Raw genomic sequence first — 19,247 nt, 5'->3', positions numbered from 1 at the left:
TAGAGTGTGTAGAGGAGCTCATGCATCACACTGAGACTTGAAACTTGCACGGGTCTTATGAAAAGGCACTAAAGAATTTCATATAATCTCCTTTAATATGTTTCCCTCAGCAACATGCTAAGTAGGCTTAATTGTCATTTTTTTCTCCCTGTGCAGCTCCGAACAGTGTGTCCTCTGGTGTTAGTGTGGCAAAGGGATTTGTCTAAACTGACTAGCTTGATAAAGGTGGATTGCACCTTAAGTTTCATTTTATTTTATTCTTATTTTTTTTGCTTTGTCCCCACTTTGCTGCCAGATTTGATTTAATCTGTCTGTGGAAGTGAAAGCGGTCGTAGCCTCCTCCCTCTGAGCCCTAGCACTGACTCTAGCACAAATAGCAGTCATGGCTGATTACCACCCTGGGGTTGAGACATGGTGAAATCTCAGCCAGACTTTCAAATAGCTCTTAATTAAGTTCACATTTGATTACTCGGATCTGCTCAACGGGCTCTGCCTCTCGATACCACAAAGGCTGGAGGACTTTGTGCTCAGATGTGACCTGTAAAACATAAACAGTCACAGGCCGGACTGAGTTACCCTGCAGCCAGAGCTCCATTTTACTTGGCAAGTAGCACCAGACATGAGCACATTCCTGATGTTAATTCTCCTCGGCTCTAAGTGCATGCATAACAGAATCTTATGAAGACTTATGAAAACTAATAAACATACAAAATACACCCTTCACATGAATGAATCAAGCAAAAATGTCCTCAGACTTTGATGTTTGTTACCATCTTTCAAATTTAAAATACATTCTCTCAACTAAGAATCTGCTGTTTAACCATGGATAGGTTTTGCCGTGATCATGTCTAAACTTAGTTTTAACTTGTCTTTTATCACTGGTCACCAGACTTCCACTGCTCCTTCAAACCCTGCCTCAGAGGTTTATATTCTTCTTCTTCTTCTTCTTCTTCTTCTTCTTCTTCTTCTTCTTCTTCTTCTTCTTCTTCTTCTTCTTCTTCTTCTTCTTCTTCTTCTTCTTCTTCTTCTTCTTCTTCTTCTTCTTCTTCTTCTTCTCTTCTTCTTCTTCTTCTTCTTCTTCTTCTTCTTCTTCTTCTTCTTCTTCTTTCTATTTTATAACATGACAAATTGGAAAACTTTGTCTTTTCCCTCCCACTTCCCTCTCCTCACTCTCTTCCATTACAAAGTCCTTTAGCGGTTTTGCCTGGTCTGTGGAGGAGGATGAGGAGGTGGCAGGCCGCAGTCAAACAACCCAATATAGTCTCTTCCCTCTTTTCTGGCCCTTAGCAGAACCCCCTCAGGTCAGCCCAGAGGTCGGCAAAATGGACTCCTTCCCCTTAACGGTCCTTTCCTATATGTCTCCCCTGGATTATGTGTTTTTTTCTGTTTCATTATTGGCCAGACTTTGTCTTTGTGTTATTTGCGTAACATACAGTCTGCATCAATGGGAAAAACCAGAAAACATTACATCTGTTTGCCGCTGAGGGGGAAAAAAACACAAGCCACAATTCTGAAGAGCTGCTGTGTGCGCTTCTGCTCTACAAATACACACAAAATCTGAATCTAAATTTAATCTAAGTTTTATATCTTACCCAACTGATTTGTTTGTAGCTTAGTAGGAGACTGCCAGCCATTCAGTGGGAGGACAACTTGGTCGCCTGCTGGATCCAAAAGCCAAACATTTGTAGTCAACACCTCTCTAACTTTACACCTCACCTAGTCCAAGCAGGGTAAGATTATTTCAGGGGTACCATGAATGTTGGATTAATAGTTGAAGGCCAAGTGAACAACATACCACGTTTTGCCAAGTGAGTAGCTTTCCTCACAACACGTTAGTTTTTGAGTCTGCTGAGCTCCATGTGTGAATCCCAGCGTGATATAGCACATTGATAGGAAATAAAAACAATCAGGTGCGCAGAATTCACTAAAACATGCTAGTTGATGAAATAATGTTACGTTTGATTCATCATATCCATTTCAAATTTAATATTGTCTCTTACCAGGAGATTCAACCAGGTATACATCTCGGAAGGACCCTTTGCAGCTGAGGTTTATAACTTGTTGACAACAATCCAATCCTCCTCTGTGTAGTTCATTAATGTATGATTCTTTGTCATTTCACAATAATGACTTAATGTCGGACATGACAGTTTCTTAGCATTAGCATTGGAGTTTAAAATCTGCTTGGATCATTTTTCCCCAAGCAGATGCCCCGCCTCCAGCTATGACACGATGCCGACAGTATTTATTATCTGCAGAAAGACCCTGATGTGCTAGAATAAAAATGTTAACATTATCTTCTGAGTACTGGTCTGACTTGTTTATCATGAATTTTCTGCTGAGTTCTGATGTTTAATTTTTTTCACATTTTGTCAAAATATTCAGCTTGTGAGTCAAGGTTTTTTTCATGTGGGCGTCAGTGTTGAAAATAGATTACACACAAATCATGTTGTTTTTCATCCTCTCGTATAAACCTCTTGTTCCTAAATATTTAAAAAGATAATGCAGCTTTATCATGTCCAAAACTCAGAAGTACAAAGCAATCCTCTCTCCTTGAGAAACTGCCCAAGTGTTTTATTGGTCTGAGTACACACTATCTTCAGTAGACTAAACTGCTTGTTTTTTCCCAGCAGACACAGCAACAATCCCTGTTACCATTTGGAATAACTTCACTCTGCACTCACTTCAGCCAGCACTCCCACCTGGTGCTTTTGTGTGGCTTGTTAGCTTTAGTATTGGGAATATAGGTTCCGTACAGAAAAGCACCTACTATCATGCTGGATACATACCATTGACTGTAATGTATTTCTTCACCTCTTTGCCTTTTGGAGTGCTGGTGTGCATTTGAGTGACAGTTCAGGGAAAACCCAATTCAGCTATTTAATACAGACAGAAAAGGTAGATTCCAGGATTATGAAAGAGCCTTGGGTAACAGATATAACCTGAAGCGAATCATCCAAAATGTACTATATGCAGCATTGAGTATTGAATCATTTGCACTGTGCTAGCAGCATACCTCTATGGAGGACAATGAAGGTCTGTCCCTCTACCTGCCACTCTAGTAATCTCTTTTTGTTTACTATCTTAACAGCATTTGACTGGATCTCCATAAAAACTGATACAGTTGTTGTTTTTTGAAGAATAATTTTGAATGACATTAGTGATTACTTGACTTTTCTTTTAGGGTCACCAGTTAGTACACAATTTTAGGATGCTTAAGGAACAATGTAAGCATGCTATAACACAAAAGTACAATGATAAACATGGTCAATGGCATTTTGGTGTTTCTCTCAAGCACAAATTAGTATTCCATACCCACTGTGGCGGCTGTGGCTCAGTGGGTAGAGTCGGTCGTCTATCAATCGGAAGGTGGTTCGATCCCAGCTCTGGCAGTCACATGCTGAAGTGTCCTTGAGCAAGACACTGAACCCCGAATTGCTCCCTCTGTTGTTCAGAGGTGTGTGAATGTGTACGAATGAGATTAGCTAACACTGATGGTCCCTTACTGTAGCAGCCTCTACCATCAGTGAGTGAATGGGTATGAATGGGTGAATGTGACAAGTAGTGTAAAAGCGCCTTGAGTAGTCAGAAAGACTAGAAAAGCGCTATATAAGTACAAGTCCATTTACCATTTACTGTATGTACACTGTAGTTTACCTGTAGTATACTAAGAAATGGATTTGCCATTTTAAAGTGCTGTCCAAATTATGAGTGAGAATTATTATTCCCTATATAGTGGACTGATTGTATTCCACATTGCTTTGTGAGAAGTAGCTTGCAACCAACGGTCGACAACCAAGTAATATACTGTCATTCAATGCAGTGCAATAGAAAATGGTAGAGTGCATTAAAAAGAGTTAGGAATTTACGATGGCATAACAATGACAAGCATGAGACTACAGTCTGTATGCATGAGATTAATAATCAAGCTTTGTTGCAACACAGGTTTTCATCATATTATTCAAATGTATTATTGAATATTATATAATTTCCGGAAAATTTCTGGTAAATTTCCATGGTAAGTTAAGCTGGGGAATTTTGGAAATATTCACAATTGGAAATTATGGGAATTAACTTGGAATTAATTGGGAATTGAGGGTAATTTTATGGAAAGGTATCATACCCAAGCATCAATATGTTTTGTTATAAGCAGACATCCATCCAAAATAAGACAATTAAAACAGATTTATTTGTAATTAGAACTTTATCAAGTGTTACATATTTTAATGAACAATCAATTCTTTCATTGAAGAACAAAAACATGAATGTTGAGTTAAATATTACTCATCCCCCCGACCCAACCCATTCAAAAATGATCAAAAATGCAATCCCAACAAAGTCCCATTCAAAATGTTAAATGAAAAGAGCCCCTCTCCCTCAATCAAAGTCCCATTCAACATGCAAATAAAAAGTGCATGTAGGGGGCGTGGTCTCAATAGCCCTGCAGTAAGCAGTGTGCTATGTGCATGTGATTGAGGAATAGCATAGATATTCATCTGTACTTGCATGAAATCTGGTTGTTTTAGTCAGGATTATGCTAAAATATATTTTCCCCAACTTTATTTAAGTTCCCTTTTAAGAGCCAACCTTCAATTTTGCAACCCTAATCCCGAGCAGCATTGAGCTATCCGGGGCAAGTAAGTCAGATAGGGTTTTTTTTACTGTGCGGATGAGCTCACTACTTAGTCATCTACAGAAAACTCCCTGGATATGGTGCATGGGTTAGTGAATGAGTATGTGATTTTTTTTTTTTTTATGTATGTTTATTAGTATGGTGGCCATGTCCCTCTCCTGAGTTTCAGGTTGTGAAATACAGCAGAGAAAATGATGTCATCTGCAGAGACATCAAGCCTTATTTGGAGTTACAAAACCATACTTGATAGCCAAACAAAAAAGCAGCCAACAGAAAACTGCTAACATTAGCATTAACTACTTCCTAGCTGACATCACTGGTTTGTTTTACCCAATGCAACAGTTAAGGCTTAAATTGCAGGGTCGGCATTTAAAGTTGCTAACCAGGCAGACTCTACTAAAATTGCAGTTTTCCAAAATGCTATACAACAGCTTTTTACTAGTGCACCATGTTCCCTATGGGGATTTAAGGGACTGGGTTGAATGCTATCATTATGTGTTGTCTAACGGTAGCTCAGTGAGTGCTTTTGTGTTTGAAAATATAGGTCGAAGGAAGGTCTCTTTGTGTGCTACCTTACACTCTGAGGCTGGATTCCATACTGCTCAAGCTACCTTTCAGCACCTCTGTCGACAGTACTTTAAGTCCACCTTCACTTTAACCGCTGTTGAGTGGTGTGTGATGAGGCACTGGTGTCTGCCCAAGCTTTGTAGTGCCCCGGCTGATCTCAGAGGGCAGGCCTTCAGCTTATTTATAGCCCAAGCTGTGGGTGTCGGAGGAAATGGGGCTGTGGCCGGGGGCAAGGCTTGTGTTTGTCTTAGGAGAGGACTCTTCCTCCAAACCAGACTGAGCTCATCATGGAGGACTTGCAGACAGCGGCGGGGGCAGAGGCGAGTGCATTTGTAATCCGGCCAAAACGACGACGACCCAAAGCATTTTCACGCAGCCGCCGCTTTGGTAAACACACAGGCAGCTCATTGATACCATGTGTGACATTCCTCCATCCCATCTCAGTATCTCAGCCTGGTCTGTTCTCAGATTTTCAGGCCTGAACCCAGCTGTGAGAGCCCTGCCCCCATTGGACTTGTAGTCCACTACCCCCATCTCCATTTGTTCCCATATAGATGCAGTTCATCCAGAGGGTTCTCTTATGTCATTCTGTAGCCCAGCATTACCATCTTTTATCCCATGAGTTCAGTTCTATATCACTGCCTCTGTAAATAAATAATAATTTGAGACCTGTTGTTCTGGGAAGCAGTTTGAAAGACAATAGTTCAAATAACTACAGGAAAAACTGAGTGTTTGGCTGGATGACGGTTGTCAACTAAACTTTGCATTATCAATACCTGGATAGTAAAAATGTGCATATACAAACTCTAAGACATCAGAGAACTGCAGAGTCCTAAAAGCAGTCTGACAGCCGACACTATAGAAACTGATTTTGCCCCAGATGATGCCTGATAGAAAAGGACATCTTATTATTTTCCCCCATTTCTCTCTGCTTTTTCTGGCATCTCTCCTTTATTGACAGCAACAAAAAAAATGCAAGTTAAGGAATTGTGAATACAACGGAAGGATAAAAGGAAATTATATGCACTGACCATCTGTACTTGCCTTCTGGACCACCAAATAGGTTTATGCTGCCTACAATCTCAGCGTTCAGGTTTCTTTTTTAGACTTGTGAAAATCAGGAAAAGGTCATAATACTTACGATGGGAATAATATACAAGGAGGGGAAAAGATTTGAAGATTTTCCTTTACCAAAATGCTATATAACAATATCATCATGTAAGATAGGTGTTTAAATGATTTGTATGTAGCAGTCTAGTTGTCATTTGGAGGACATGAGTCTCACTCTAATAGTGTCTGTGAAATTGTTTGCTATTTGCTTCTCTGTAACCCCCACACCTCTCGCTGATCTGGTGATTCTACGTATTCCTTTATCATTGCCTGACTTCACCTTCAGCTAGCTAACCTCCTGACCTAGTTCCACTGCTCCCTGATATGTTTCTGTCAGCTGCATCTTGTGGTCGAGTCTGAGGCGGATGCGCACTCCTCCCCTAGCCATTATTGGAAGTCGAGTTACAGACAAGTCCAGTTCTGTCAGCATCTAAATAAACAATAAACAATAGACAGGCACACCACAACTAGCTGCCTGCTGTAGCTGCTGTTGACACCACTAAACAAACAAACAGATAAACATGCAGGCACGAAAGCACAGAAGACGAAGGGATGAGGAGCACAGAGGAAATTCTTTAGCACAAGCCTGGTTGCTTTTTATGAATAATTCAAATCCTCGGGACTTCTGAGAGAGGAAAAGGTGCCTCTCTCTTCACACACACCCCCCCCCAAACACACACACACACACACTGATCACACTGATCACAGCAGTACATAGAGGAGGATAAGCGGGGAGTGTGTCAATGTGTGCGGCAATATGTCAGGTTGAATTCATGGTATTTGGGTTGAGCTCCATTCCCCTCACTGCTGGAGTTGGAGGCTAGGTTTAAATGTAAATACAGTCATCCTGTTTATCCTGCTTCATCCCATCATTCACCCCCAGTCCACTACATGCTTCCTCCTGTCCTCATCGACATGCAATATGCCTAAAGAATGTAAAAGTAACCATAACATTACTATTTCCATTCACTGCTTTCAATTCTTACCTATGTAGCAGATTTATGTAAGGAAATCTCTGTTCAAGGGACATACTGACACTTTTCCAGACATAACATTTTGTGAAATAACACAGAAATGTGTAAAATGTGTTGACAGAGGGACCCCCAGACCAGTAACATTTAAGTGATGATAAAACATTGCTTATGAAAATACCCTTTTACAAGACCAAATGTAAACATGAAGCATAGGGAGAAACCCAAGCTCAAATGATACAAAAACGTTTGTTTTATCACAGCCTTGAATAATTATTCACACACTGAACTATCCAAGACTGAAATCCAATTATAGATCAGGGTTGCTGGCTGCTCTTTTGAAATGTCAGCTGGTTAAATCGGCTGTTTCAACAAATGAATAGTTTTGATGAAATCTTCACATTGAGACAAACACTTAAACTTCTGTTTTCAGCAAGTTTTTTAACAACTTGTCCTTTAGCGTCCACGTGTCCCCCACTGCTTTCAACCAAGAAATGACCAAGATATGGCCTCATGTTTATTGTAAACTCTCCCTCTGTTGTTCTTATATTTTTTACCAGATGTCCCTTTTTCTGTTACCTGTCAAGGAGTTAAAGCTCCTTTGGAATAATCAGAGTTAGCAAGTAATGCATATATTATTGACGTTTGTTAGCTTACTTTGAACCAGTGTGTGGAATCACAGTTTGATACTCAACAACTTGCAGTTGCTATTCCCAGTAACGCTGTTTGGTAACATATTTCCAGAGGCTAGCTTGTTTGCTACTTTTTTAATAAACTTTCAATATCAACTTTTTTATTGCATTTAGGAAGAAAGTTATCTGGTATATGTTAGCTTGACACTGCCTGGAAGAGTGTTGTGAATTTTAGTCACACCAAAGCTCTCCTAATAAACATTTTTGCTCACCTGGCTAGCCAGCTAGCTAACTTATGTCTACCTTCAGTCATTAGCCTGCTGGGTTTATTTCAGAGCAGAAATCTTATGATTATATCTCTTTTGAAATGCTACCATCAGGGCTTATTTTAAGCTAGCTGTTGACACCAAGCAAATCTCTTACTTCAACATTGTTGAATAAGTGCTGATGCTAATTTCTGATTAATTCACATAATGGTAACAGGATGAGAAGAACACCTTTCTTCCAACTTGTGGGTGTTCAAACATTTTATAAGTAGTGCTAACGTAAGTTACACATTTAATAGCTTAAATTAAATACCTTTGCTGAGCTGTGTATTTGACGCGGTTTGTAACCTAGTTTATTGGAAAAATAACAGCATTGAAAAATTCATCGTACAGTTCTTTAAATAACTTTAATTTAATTAATTTTTGTTTTTGTATGGATTTATTTTAATCCAACTACCAGTTAAGTTTGCAATTTGCAACCCCCCCTGCATGTTTATATTGCATAGATACTGTTCGTGGGTCAACTTGACCCGGCAGTCAAAGTGGAGGCTTAAAGGGGTCAGAAGTGTCAAATACAAATTGTTTCTTTGCAACTGTGTGACATATTTCAACCCAATCACAAACATACAAATGAAAAATGAGTGAGTTATCCTCATTGAACTATGATCAGTGAGAATTAAAGAACACCAATGCACTAAATATTGATTTGAATGGTTAGTAATGGAATTAATAATGAGATTTTAAAAAATTGTATTGGTTTTTTTTAGGTTCTGACACTTTTGGATGATTAAATATCCCCGGGGTCAAGTTGACCCAGGAACATTATTGCTGTTCCCGAGAAACGAACATAACAGGAGGGTTAATTTAAAGATAGATGATAACTTCTGTTATAAGATTAATATGATGAAACAATATTATATTTACCTTCCTTTGATCTTGTCCCTCACTTTCTAAAAAAAGATCTAGTGACTCTAAATCATAGCTCGGCAGGAGATTTAAGTGAATGAGGTAATTAGACACTTAATTATTCAGAACAAAAACCGAAGAGGCAAGGACATAAAGAGCCAGGACAAAATAAAAGTTTGTATCACCAATTTCCTTCAAAATGTTTATATCTTACAGAAAAAGCTGTAGGCATAAGGCTAATGTTATCTCTTGTATTTTCAAATAATCATGCATATCTCAAGTACTAAAGTGACAACATAATGTTCTCAGTTGCACCTTGGATTTTTCCCTTTTTTGCAAGGTCTATAGCCACTTTAGTTAGAATATAAAATAGTTAAGTGCTACACCAGATTTTCTTTTTCAAGCTTTTGTATCAAACTCCCCTCATCAAGAGCTTCTACTAAATTCCTCAGGGTGACTCAGCTTTGTTGATGTTGTGTGTGTTTGTGTGTCTCTGTGTGTGTCCCTGTGTGTGTCCGTTGTCAAAATGTTTATGTGCCATTGTGGAGGACTTGAATTAGTGTGGGTTTAAGTTTGGCTGTGGCGGAAGTTGACAGTTTTTCCTCTGTAAGTTTTTGATTGGAGGGGAAATAGATGATGGGGGGTGGGGGCAAGGGAGGAGGGGGTAATTCAGTGAACAAGATGTTCTTTTGATATCCTCCAGACATGTTGCATCACTGAGGTTGGCTTGGGAACGCTGACCTGGATATTGAAGTGCAGAAGGTTTATGTAAAGCCTCTCCAGTCCTGTGTGAATGTGTGTTGTGGTTTTTGTTATCCCTCCTCTCCCTCCTCCATCTAGTAACAACTTTCCAGGGCCTAATTAGGGCCAGTGAGGGCCACTATTGACTCTGAACACAACAGACCCTGCTTGCTAATGAGACCTCGGCAATAAAATCACTGACACAAAAGGAGCTTTTTTCTGCTCAGAAATCTTTTAATTAAATCACTTTTTTCTTTGTCTCTTTCCAGCCCCAAAGACCTGCAGCCCCAAGCAGTTTGTGTGTAAAGACGGGGTAACGTGCATCTCTAAGGGATGGCGCTGCGATCGAGAAAAGGACTGTCCAGACGGCTCTGATGAGGAGCCTGATGTTTGTAAGTGTTTAAAAAATACTGAATTATGAAGTCAAGAAATGTGTTAAATTGTGATCCCTGATTTTCATGATTCTGCTGCATATTGCTTTTACACTGGAGTTAACTGTGGCTTCTCAGCATCTCCCAGATTACTGAAGGAGATACAGTAAGAGTCTGGAAGTGAAAACATGAGTTGAAATGCATGCAGATTGAGTCGATTGAAATATTTAATAAAAGATACAATACAAGTGGGTTTGGGAAACTACATTTTCCTTATGAATTTTAACTAAAGACAACATTCTTGTCCTCTAATGCAGGGGTTCCCAAACTTTTCAGCCCGCGACCCCCAAAATATAGGTGCCAAAGACTCGTGACCCCTACTGTCCCTCAAAGTGATTTAATGTGGCTTCATTTAGCTGGTCTGCAGAAAATTAGCCTACCTATATGAGCATGTGACTGTGTTTCCTGTGCTGCTATGAATGAACCTGCTGCTACTGATGCTTTTGATAGTTAACTGTTCACTAACCCTAAACTTAGGAGTCATCTGGCAAAAAGAAAGGTAGAAAACTCATTACATTTGCTATTTTCAAGGTTTTATTTCAAGTTTATATTCTATTTTTGTCGATATTCTTTACTATGAAGGGTAAAATGTACTATTTTTAGATAACTTTTGTCATTCAACTTTTTTATTGCATTTTTTTAAGTTAACAATTTATATATGAGTATTACAAAAACAACAAAGAGAAGAAAAAATACATAAATTCCAGAATTCCATATTTTTATTTATTTTATTATTTTACTATAACCTACATATACTTTTTTTAAATGTAAAACTACCTCATGTTCACGTCAGCATCTTTGCACTACTCACCGCTGCACTATTATCATATATTATTTTTACCCTGTACTCATTAGTCATGCCTACTTGTTATTCTTTTGTGTTTATAGTTGATGTTAGTATTATTATATTGTTATTTTTATTTGTATGCCTTATTCTTATGCCTTTGTACAAAGAGAGCACAGTTTACCAAAGACAAATTCCTTGTGTGTTCAAGCATACCTGGAAAATAAAGCTGATTCTGATTCTGATAAATACAAAAAAAAAAAGAAATAATAATAATTAACAGTTCAAACAAAACAGAAGATAAACATAAGAAAACAAAGTAACTAAATAAAGGCTATAATAATATTTTTTGATTACTTTAAAAAAAAGAAACAACCCCCCACTAGTGTCTGGCGACCCTCCAGGGGGTCCTGACCCACACTTTGGGAACCCCTGCTCTAATGTAAGGATACGTGCTCAGTGAAGAGACCATCCCATTACGCCCTCACCTCAACATTTATGCTTAACTGATAAGTTACATAACTTCTCACAAATGTTTCCCAACACCCAAGTATGAGATAGATGGGAGATTGGAGCAAGAGCCAGCACATCACAAAGTTATAGAGTGGGCACCCCCCTTCACCAATATTGCATTGAGTTAGGCCCATGGCACCTTGGGAAGGCTCAAAAGTTAGCTCTGTAGCAGATTAATATGGTAGACGAATTCACATTATCCATGAAAGTATGGGAATAGTAGCTCTGCTTATATCTTCAGATATAAATATGGAAGTTGTTATGGCAGAGTAAGATAGCAGTTCCACGAATCACTGCAAAATGAGGTATATACTCCACCTTTGATTTTTTTTCATCACAAAAACACCAGAAAGTCTTCCCCCAGTCTGAGCACACAATGTTCTTTTGGCGTTGTGTAAATTATTTAAATTCAATAGACTTGAACACTATTCAACAGGTGCAGTCTACAACTGTAAAACCATGGATCTAAAACCTGCTGTGTTGACGCTTCAAAGACGTGTTTTGTAACATCAAGGGTATGTTAATATGCTACTGTAGCTTTTAAGCTTTCCAAACACATCCTCAAAGCAGTTGTGGTCTAGCCGACTGAAACCTATTAGATTTATTTGGCTAACCACAGCCAAGCTAGAGAAAACAAAGAGATGTTTTACCAGCTAGTGACAGAGGTCATTCTGCATTTACACAGTCCTGTCATGCCCAATTAGAGGATTTAAAAGTTTATCTTGTTTGATTCATGTGATTTCCTTCTGCAATCGGAGCCAAGTGGATGAAGCTTTAACAGAAAATATACAGAAAAAGGATCTAAAAAAAGATATCTGCCCGTCTTTTAAAGTCTTCATTAGAGTTGAGTTCCTTCAAGGCAGAAACCCTGGGGAGAGAATGAAAGCGGCAGTGTCTTTGGTCGGCCTCTCAGACTGAAACGCCTGTAGTTTTCTTAAAGGACACAGTGCTTCGGGTGGACGGGGGCCACTGTGTTTTTCTGTGTGTGATTGTGCTCATGTTGCTTCTTAGAGATGGGCATGGCTAGGGAGAGAGTGAGCTGGAGCGACAGAAAGGGCAGAGTAGAGTGCTGGAGCTTCAGTCTAGACGCAGTGACTGTATGAGAGGAGGTCTGGAAGTCATTAGAGACTCGCCCAGGGCAATTGAGAAGCCTGCTGTTTTTCACAACCTGCTCTTTCCCCCCCTTCATCCATGAGCCTGCCCCTTTTCCCTGTATCTTTATGGGACAGAAACAGTAACTCCATCCTTTTTCTTTTACCTGTACCAAATCCTTTCAATAAACAACAGTTAAAGGTAATTAAGAGGGACAAACTGAGACACCATTCCATACTATCTTTAACTTTTTCAGTACTTTGTTGTTAATTTGAGGTAAAGAGTGTGATCATTGTCATTCAGGCACATGGTAAATACAGCTATTTTCTAATGATGTGAGTAAACAGACCAGTGATTTGCAAGTTGATGCTGCATTTGCTTAGGCATATACAGTATCTCACAAAAGTGAGTACACCCCTCACATTTCTTCTAAAGATGATGCACAAGAAAGTCCACAAACAATTTGCTAAAGACAGCAGACTAAGGACATGGATTACTGGAACCATGTCTTGTGGTCTGATGAGACCAAGATAAACTTATTTGGTTCAAATGGTGTCAAGCGTGGGCGGCGGCAACCAGGTGAGGAGTACAAAGATGAGTGTGTCTTGCCTACAGTCAAGCATGGTGGTGGGAGTGTCATGGGCTGGGGCTGCATGAGTGCTGCCGGCACTGGGGAGCTACAGTTCATTGAGGGAACCATGAATGCCAACATGTACTGTGACATACTGAAGCAGAGCATGATCCCCTCCCTTCAAAAACTGGGCCGCAGAGCAGAATTCCAACATGATAACGACCCCAAACACACCTCCAAGACGGCCCCTGCCTTGCTAACGAAGCTGAGGGTGAAGGTGATGGAGTGGCCAAGCATGTCTCCAGACCTAACCCCTATTGAGCATCTGTGGGGCATCCTCAAACGGAAGGTGGAGGAGCGCAAGGTCTCTAACATCCACCAGATCCATGATGTCGTCATGGAGGAGTGGAAGAGGATTCCAGTAACAACCTTTGAAGCTCTGGTGAACTCCATGCCCAAGAGGGTTAAGGCAGTGCTGGAAAATAATGGTGGCCACACAAAATATTTACACTTTGGGCCCAATTTGGACATTTTCACTTAGGGGTGTACTCACTTTTGTTGCCAGTGGTTTAGACATTAATGGCTGTGTGTTGAGTTATTTTGAGGGGACAGTAAATTTACACTGTTATACAAGCTGTACACTGACTACTTTACATTATATCAAATTGTCATTTCTTCAGTGTTGTCCCATGAAAAGATATGATTAAATTTTTGCAGAAATGTGAGGGGTGTACTCACTTTTGTGAGATACTGTATGTATCAGGCCCATCTTGAATTTGGTTGGATTTTCATTCAACCTGTTGGCTACTAAATCATTTTAAACAAAAGGATTGAGAATTATTTGAAACAGGCACCATACAGTTTGGTGGTTAGAAATAGCTATCTACCCTTAAGCCTATAGATGTCTATGCAGGAAGCTTTGTTGCTATGATTGGTTGTGGCCTCCATAGCCATTTTGGGCCGTACCACTTGATAACACCCCTTAGGAACTGAGTATGAACTGAGAGACTAAATTACAACTGTGAATTGTTCTGGCAATTTCAGACCAATGGCTTATGACAGTGTAGACTTTGAGTTAGTCCCATATACTGTATATTGCCAAACATTGGTTTGTGGAGTCAGGGGGTAGACTTTGTTGGATTGGTACATTCTCCCTCCTTGTATCGCACCAAATGCACTGCTCAGATAGTCCACAACTCCACAACAAGAGTTTCTTCTGAGAGCCACAGAAAAGTTGAGAGATCGACTCAAATGACTAAGACGATTCAAAACAACTAATTTCCAAGTCATTTCAAATTTAAATATTGACTACCTGACCACTCTCAAGACAAGAAAACACTTGAGAAACAGTTCTTATTGAGCACACTTGATTTAACATTGCTAAACATGGGTTTGCATGGTTGGAGTTGGGGGGTAAACTTTGTCAAATTGGTTTGCCAAGTGTGACTAACACTAGCAGAGCTAGCACCACCAGTATTGGGCCTCCTTGCAGGTTAATCTTCACATACCTGTGCCTGTTATGAATTGCTATGGTCAAATGGTTATAGGCCAGTTTACCCAGACATAGACACAACTTTTAAAAAGTAAGTTTTGAAACCGTAACTTTCTAAAACTGCGGCATACCTTGGACCTGGTAACTGGCACATGCCTAATCTCAACCCTGTTAATTACGGTTGATTTGTGTTTTTCTTGCCCATCATTTATACTATTGTACAACACACGTGTATGAATAAAAGTGCAAAATGCATTTTTCTGACCTGTCTCAACTGTGCTGTGAACAGGGCTTTGTGTACACCACCCATATCCAGGCACACTTTCAGTTTTATTGTTGTGATAAATGTGCTCTTTGTGAAAGCACTTTTGCAGATGCATCTGATTGAACGATGCATGAGAGAGGTTGATTTATTCACTCATGTGGACGGGGCTTCACAGTGGCCTTTGTTAGTGCTTTGGCTATTGCCAGGGAAGTCAGCCACTGTCCAGTGCAGCTGCTTTTCCCTGCTGTGTAACCCCCACAATGTAGTTCTTTGTACCCCGAGGTGCTGGGTCAGACTGGCATAGAGGGATACTGAAAGAGTAAAACAAAAACAAAATGGTTGTCTGGGCATATGACCTCTGTGTAGGTCTTTGATCGCGTTCCCAATCAATGAACAATGAAAGCAATGGAGATAAATGTGGAAATCATTTATCTGCCCCATAGCCTTCAGGTAGGGTGGAGGATGTTGTAGAGCTGCAATCTCCTCAGGCTGCAGACTTTACTGGGGTCGTTAAATATTCTCATGTACAGTGAGTGTACCAAGGAAGTGTGTAACGCTGCAGTGACGTCTCCTGCCTCTGGCCTGTAATAAGGGCAGTTTTACAGAGTTCCCACCTAGGCTGCTATTAACTTTTTAAGAGACAACGCTCTCCTGTAACAGCCACTTTCAGAGTGGAAAACATCATCTGTCATGATGAAACGTGCATGTCTCTGGCTTCTATCAAAAAAAGATAGGAAGAATGAAATACGGCCGACTTGATCTTTGATCTACTAGCTCAGAAATCAGATCCCCAGCAGTTGTAGTGTAACATGAAGAGGCTTTTTGTTCAGTTTATATTTGATAAATGGTGTCATTCAGCAGACAATTGACCCAGAGCCAATGGTTACACTCTTCAGATAGGGAAGAGGAGGTGACCTGTTTGATCCTGCTACTGTCTGCTAAAGGCAGCCTCCACCCGGTCCAGATAGCCATCAACATGTCAAAGGAAACAACCTCTGCTCAACATGAAAGAGTCTGTCGCTGTGCAGCACCCTGTGCCTGCAAAAACCTGCTACAGGTGTGAGGGCATGAGCGCATGATCTGATCTCCACCATTTCCTTTCTACATTTCTCTCGAATGGACAAGAATGGACTCAATTTATTGTTCTGAATAATATTTTTCAATGCCTGTTCCCCAATAGCCACTACCAGCATGAGCACTTGAGGTTTTTCATGTAAGCATTACATAAGAAGTCAACAGAAGAGGAGGTTTGTGCCCATGAGTGTGCACGACTCTGATCTCAAATCAGCTCATACTCCATGAGATATTGTACCTGTTACAGCACAAAAAGTCTACATATTTTGGCAGGGAATGGCTTTTGCAATGCCGTTAATAAAATAGATCCTATTATATTCGGTGCTATAAATTAAATTTATTGAATCAGAGAGTAGTAAGAACTCCAGTTAAAGTAGATGTAACAAGCCCATGACTGTAGCTTTAACTGTTAAAGGGTTAGCTGAAAATAAGTAAACATTTTATCACCCTGTCTTTTCTAAACACTCTCAACCTCAATGGGAAATGTCCCGGGGTCTAGGAAAGGTGTATATATGGAGTTGTGAATGGTGGGTAAAAACTACAATCTACCAAACATGGACTACAAAAAGTGTCATGCGATCACCTTATTGTTTTTTGCTGCCTAATAAGTATGGAAAACTGGGTGATAAATAAGGCCTCATAATTTTAGAACTTTCCAGGAGCTCATACATTGAAGAGGCTTTAGATTGTTGAGCATACGTTTACAGTTTACAGTTTACAGTTTACAGTAAAGCTTCTATAAAACAGTCACCTGTTCTGGCTAAAATAATGCTTATAAGGGAGGGGACAAAAAAAAATTTATTTAGGGAATTTAAAACCTGGCAATGATAAAAAAAATAATAAATAAAAGGCTGAGTCATTGCTGAGCTGAGGAACAATCTAGAGCTGTTTGATAATTAGATCTTGACAGATATATTGGTTGGTTGACATTATCAGGCTGATGTATAAGGCTCAATACAGATGTATGGCTGTGAGTGTATATATGCTGATTTGTGCTGATATGTTGACTCTTTTAATGTTTAAGTTTGTTCAAGAGAGCAACATTCTGAAAACACTTTCATTAATTTGCATGATTAATCTATATCAACTATAGAAAAGGAAAAGGTTAAGGCTATATGTTATTTCAGCTTCAACTTCATCAGTAGGGCACTATAATTTCACAGAATCACGGACAGGATTTTTAGAATTGGCCAATAAAAATGAAATCTACTGTTAAACGCAGAATATCGCGGAAATTGACATAATGTGACCGAAATGCTGTCATCATGAGGAGAAGGAACGCTTGTCTGGAGAAATGTTTCCGGGGACCGCTCATTCATTGCACCAGCCGTGCATCTCCTCACAAACACTCACCCGCCCCCTCCTGAAATAAACAACACGTCGAAGCGGCCGCCAGAAACACCGGCTAAGTCTGCAAAAAAAACTACAAAACTCATCTCCTACTCCAAAATACAGAGCTGAACAGTTCCAGAATGACTTCTATGTGTCAGATGACATGCTTTTTTGCAAATTCTGCCAACATAATGTTGACTGGAAGTTACTATGTGAATTGGCACATTCACAAATAATAATAATAATAATAATGATAATAATAATACTAATAATAATAATAATAATAATAATAATAATAATAATAATAATAATAATACATTTTATTTAAAGGCGCCTTTCTCGGCACTCAAGGACACCGCACAGATATAAATATATACATACACGAATTCACATTAAAGGAAACAAAATCAGAGTCAAAAATGAAAACAATATAAACTAACAAGGGGTAAGAAAAAAATAGAAACAATAACAAAATAACAGTGCAATTGGAGTCAGACGGATTAAGCGGTTTTGAACAGATATGTTTTGAGTTGTGATTTGAAATGGGGGAAAGAATCTGTGTTTCTGAGTTGAGGTGGCAATGAGTTCCAGAGACGGGGAGCAGAGCGGCTGAAGGCTCGGCTCCCCATAGTGGTGAGACGGGCGGAGGGGACAGACAGGTGTATGGAGGAAGAGGATCTGAGGGAGCGGGAGGGAGTGGGAACATGGAGGAGGTCGGACAGATATGGGGGGGCGAGGTTGTGGATGGTCTTGAATGTCAACAGAAGGACTTTGAACTGAATGCGGAACTGAACAGGGAGCCAGTGGAGCTGTTGGAGGACAGGAGTGATGTGGTGGATGGAGGGGGTTCGGGTAATGATACGGGCAGCTGAATTCTGGACCAGTTGGAGTTTATGGAGGGATTTGTGAGGGAGGCCGAGAAGGAGAGAGTTGCAGTAGTCCAGACGGGAAGTGACAAGGCTGTGGACAAGGATGGCGGCAGTGTGGGGGGTGAGGGAGGGGCAAAGACGATTGATGTTACAAAGATGGAAGTAGGCAGTCCGGGTGATGTTATTGATGTGTGATTGAAAGGATAAATAACTACTGTATCCATCTGAATCGCACTGTTCTTCACACTGTGTATGTTTGTTTTTAAATATCCTGGTGCAATTTTTATCGTGCAATAACTTACCTTATCTATTTATCAGATAGAAGTGTACATAGTGTGTATATATCTGTGATAGTTCATATTTTATTTTATTTTTACTTTACTTTACTTTATTCTATTTTATTTTATTTTATTTTATTTTATTATATTTTACCCTTGTCATTGCTATTATTACTGTTATTATATTTTGTGTTGTACATGTTAGTACATTGTTGTATTCCCCTGTCTCGTGTTGTAAGCTGTTGTAACAAAAGAAATTTCCCCAACGGGGGACAAATAAAGTATATCTCATCTTATCTTATCTTATCTGGAAACATAAAAATACGTGTGATGACCACTTGTCGTCCAAAAGCCATGTGAATAACAGAGAAAAACAATACACACCAATAAGAACTTTGTACTTATAGCACTTATTGGTATATTGTTATGTTACCACATTATGTTTTGACTTGAAATACTGGTGAAATGATGTGTTGCATCAATAAATTTAAGGATTTTTGCATTTCATTATCGGACATTTATTGACTAACACAAAAACCACACACTATATGGTGGTAAAATAAGTGTAAAGGGTAAAAAACAAAATTAAAAAAAAATTAAAATGGAAAAAAAAACAGAATTTGGAAACAAATAAAATGGATTTCATGGAGCCCTTCATCAGTAATCAGGATTTCAGGAATATTAATCAGGAACCAGAACACTGACATGGGTCAGAACATA

At 39.5% G+C, this 19,247-nt stretch overlaps 1 protein-coding gene across 1 annotated transcript in view; it reads left to right on the top strand.

Annotated features, from left to right (window-relative positions):
• The window catches only part of LOC117811180 (low-density lipoprotein receptor-related protein 1-like), a 131,500-nt gene that overhangs the window by 12,421 nt on the left and 99,832 nt on the right, over positions 1-19,247 (top strand). Inside the window, exon 2 of the mRNA XM_034681281.1 lies at positions 10,096-10,218. Within this exon, the coding sequence (XP_034537172.1) occupies positions 10,096-10,218 (123 nt within the window). The remainder of the gene's footprint in view (positions 1-10,095; positions 10,219-19,247) is intronic.

The sequence above is a fragment of the Notolabrus celidotus genome, chromosome 1, assembly GCF_009762535.1.
Source record: "Notolabrus celidotus isolate fNotCel1 chromosome 1, fNotCel1.pri, whole genome shotgun sequence".
In the NCBI taxonomy this organism is placed as follows: Eukaryota; Metazoa; Chordata; class Actinopteri; order Labriformes; family Labridae; genus Notolabrus; species Notolabrus celidotus.
Note: the sequence above shows the minus strand (reverse complement) of the source record. Positions and strands in the feature narration are given on the sequence as shown.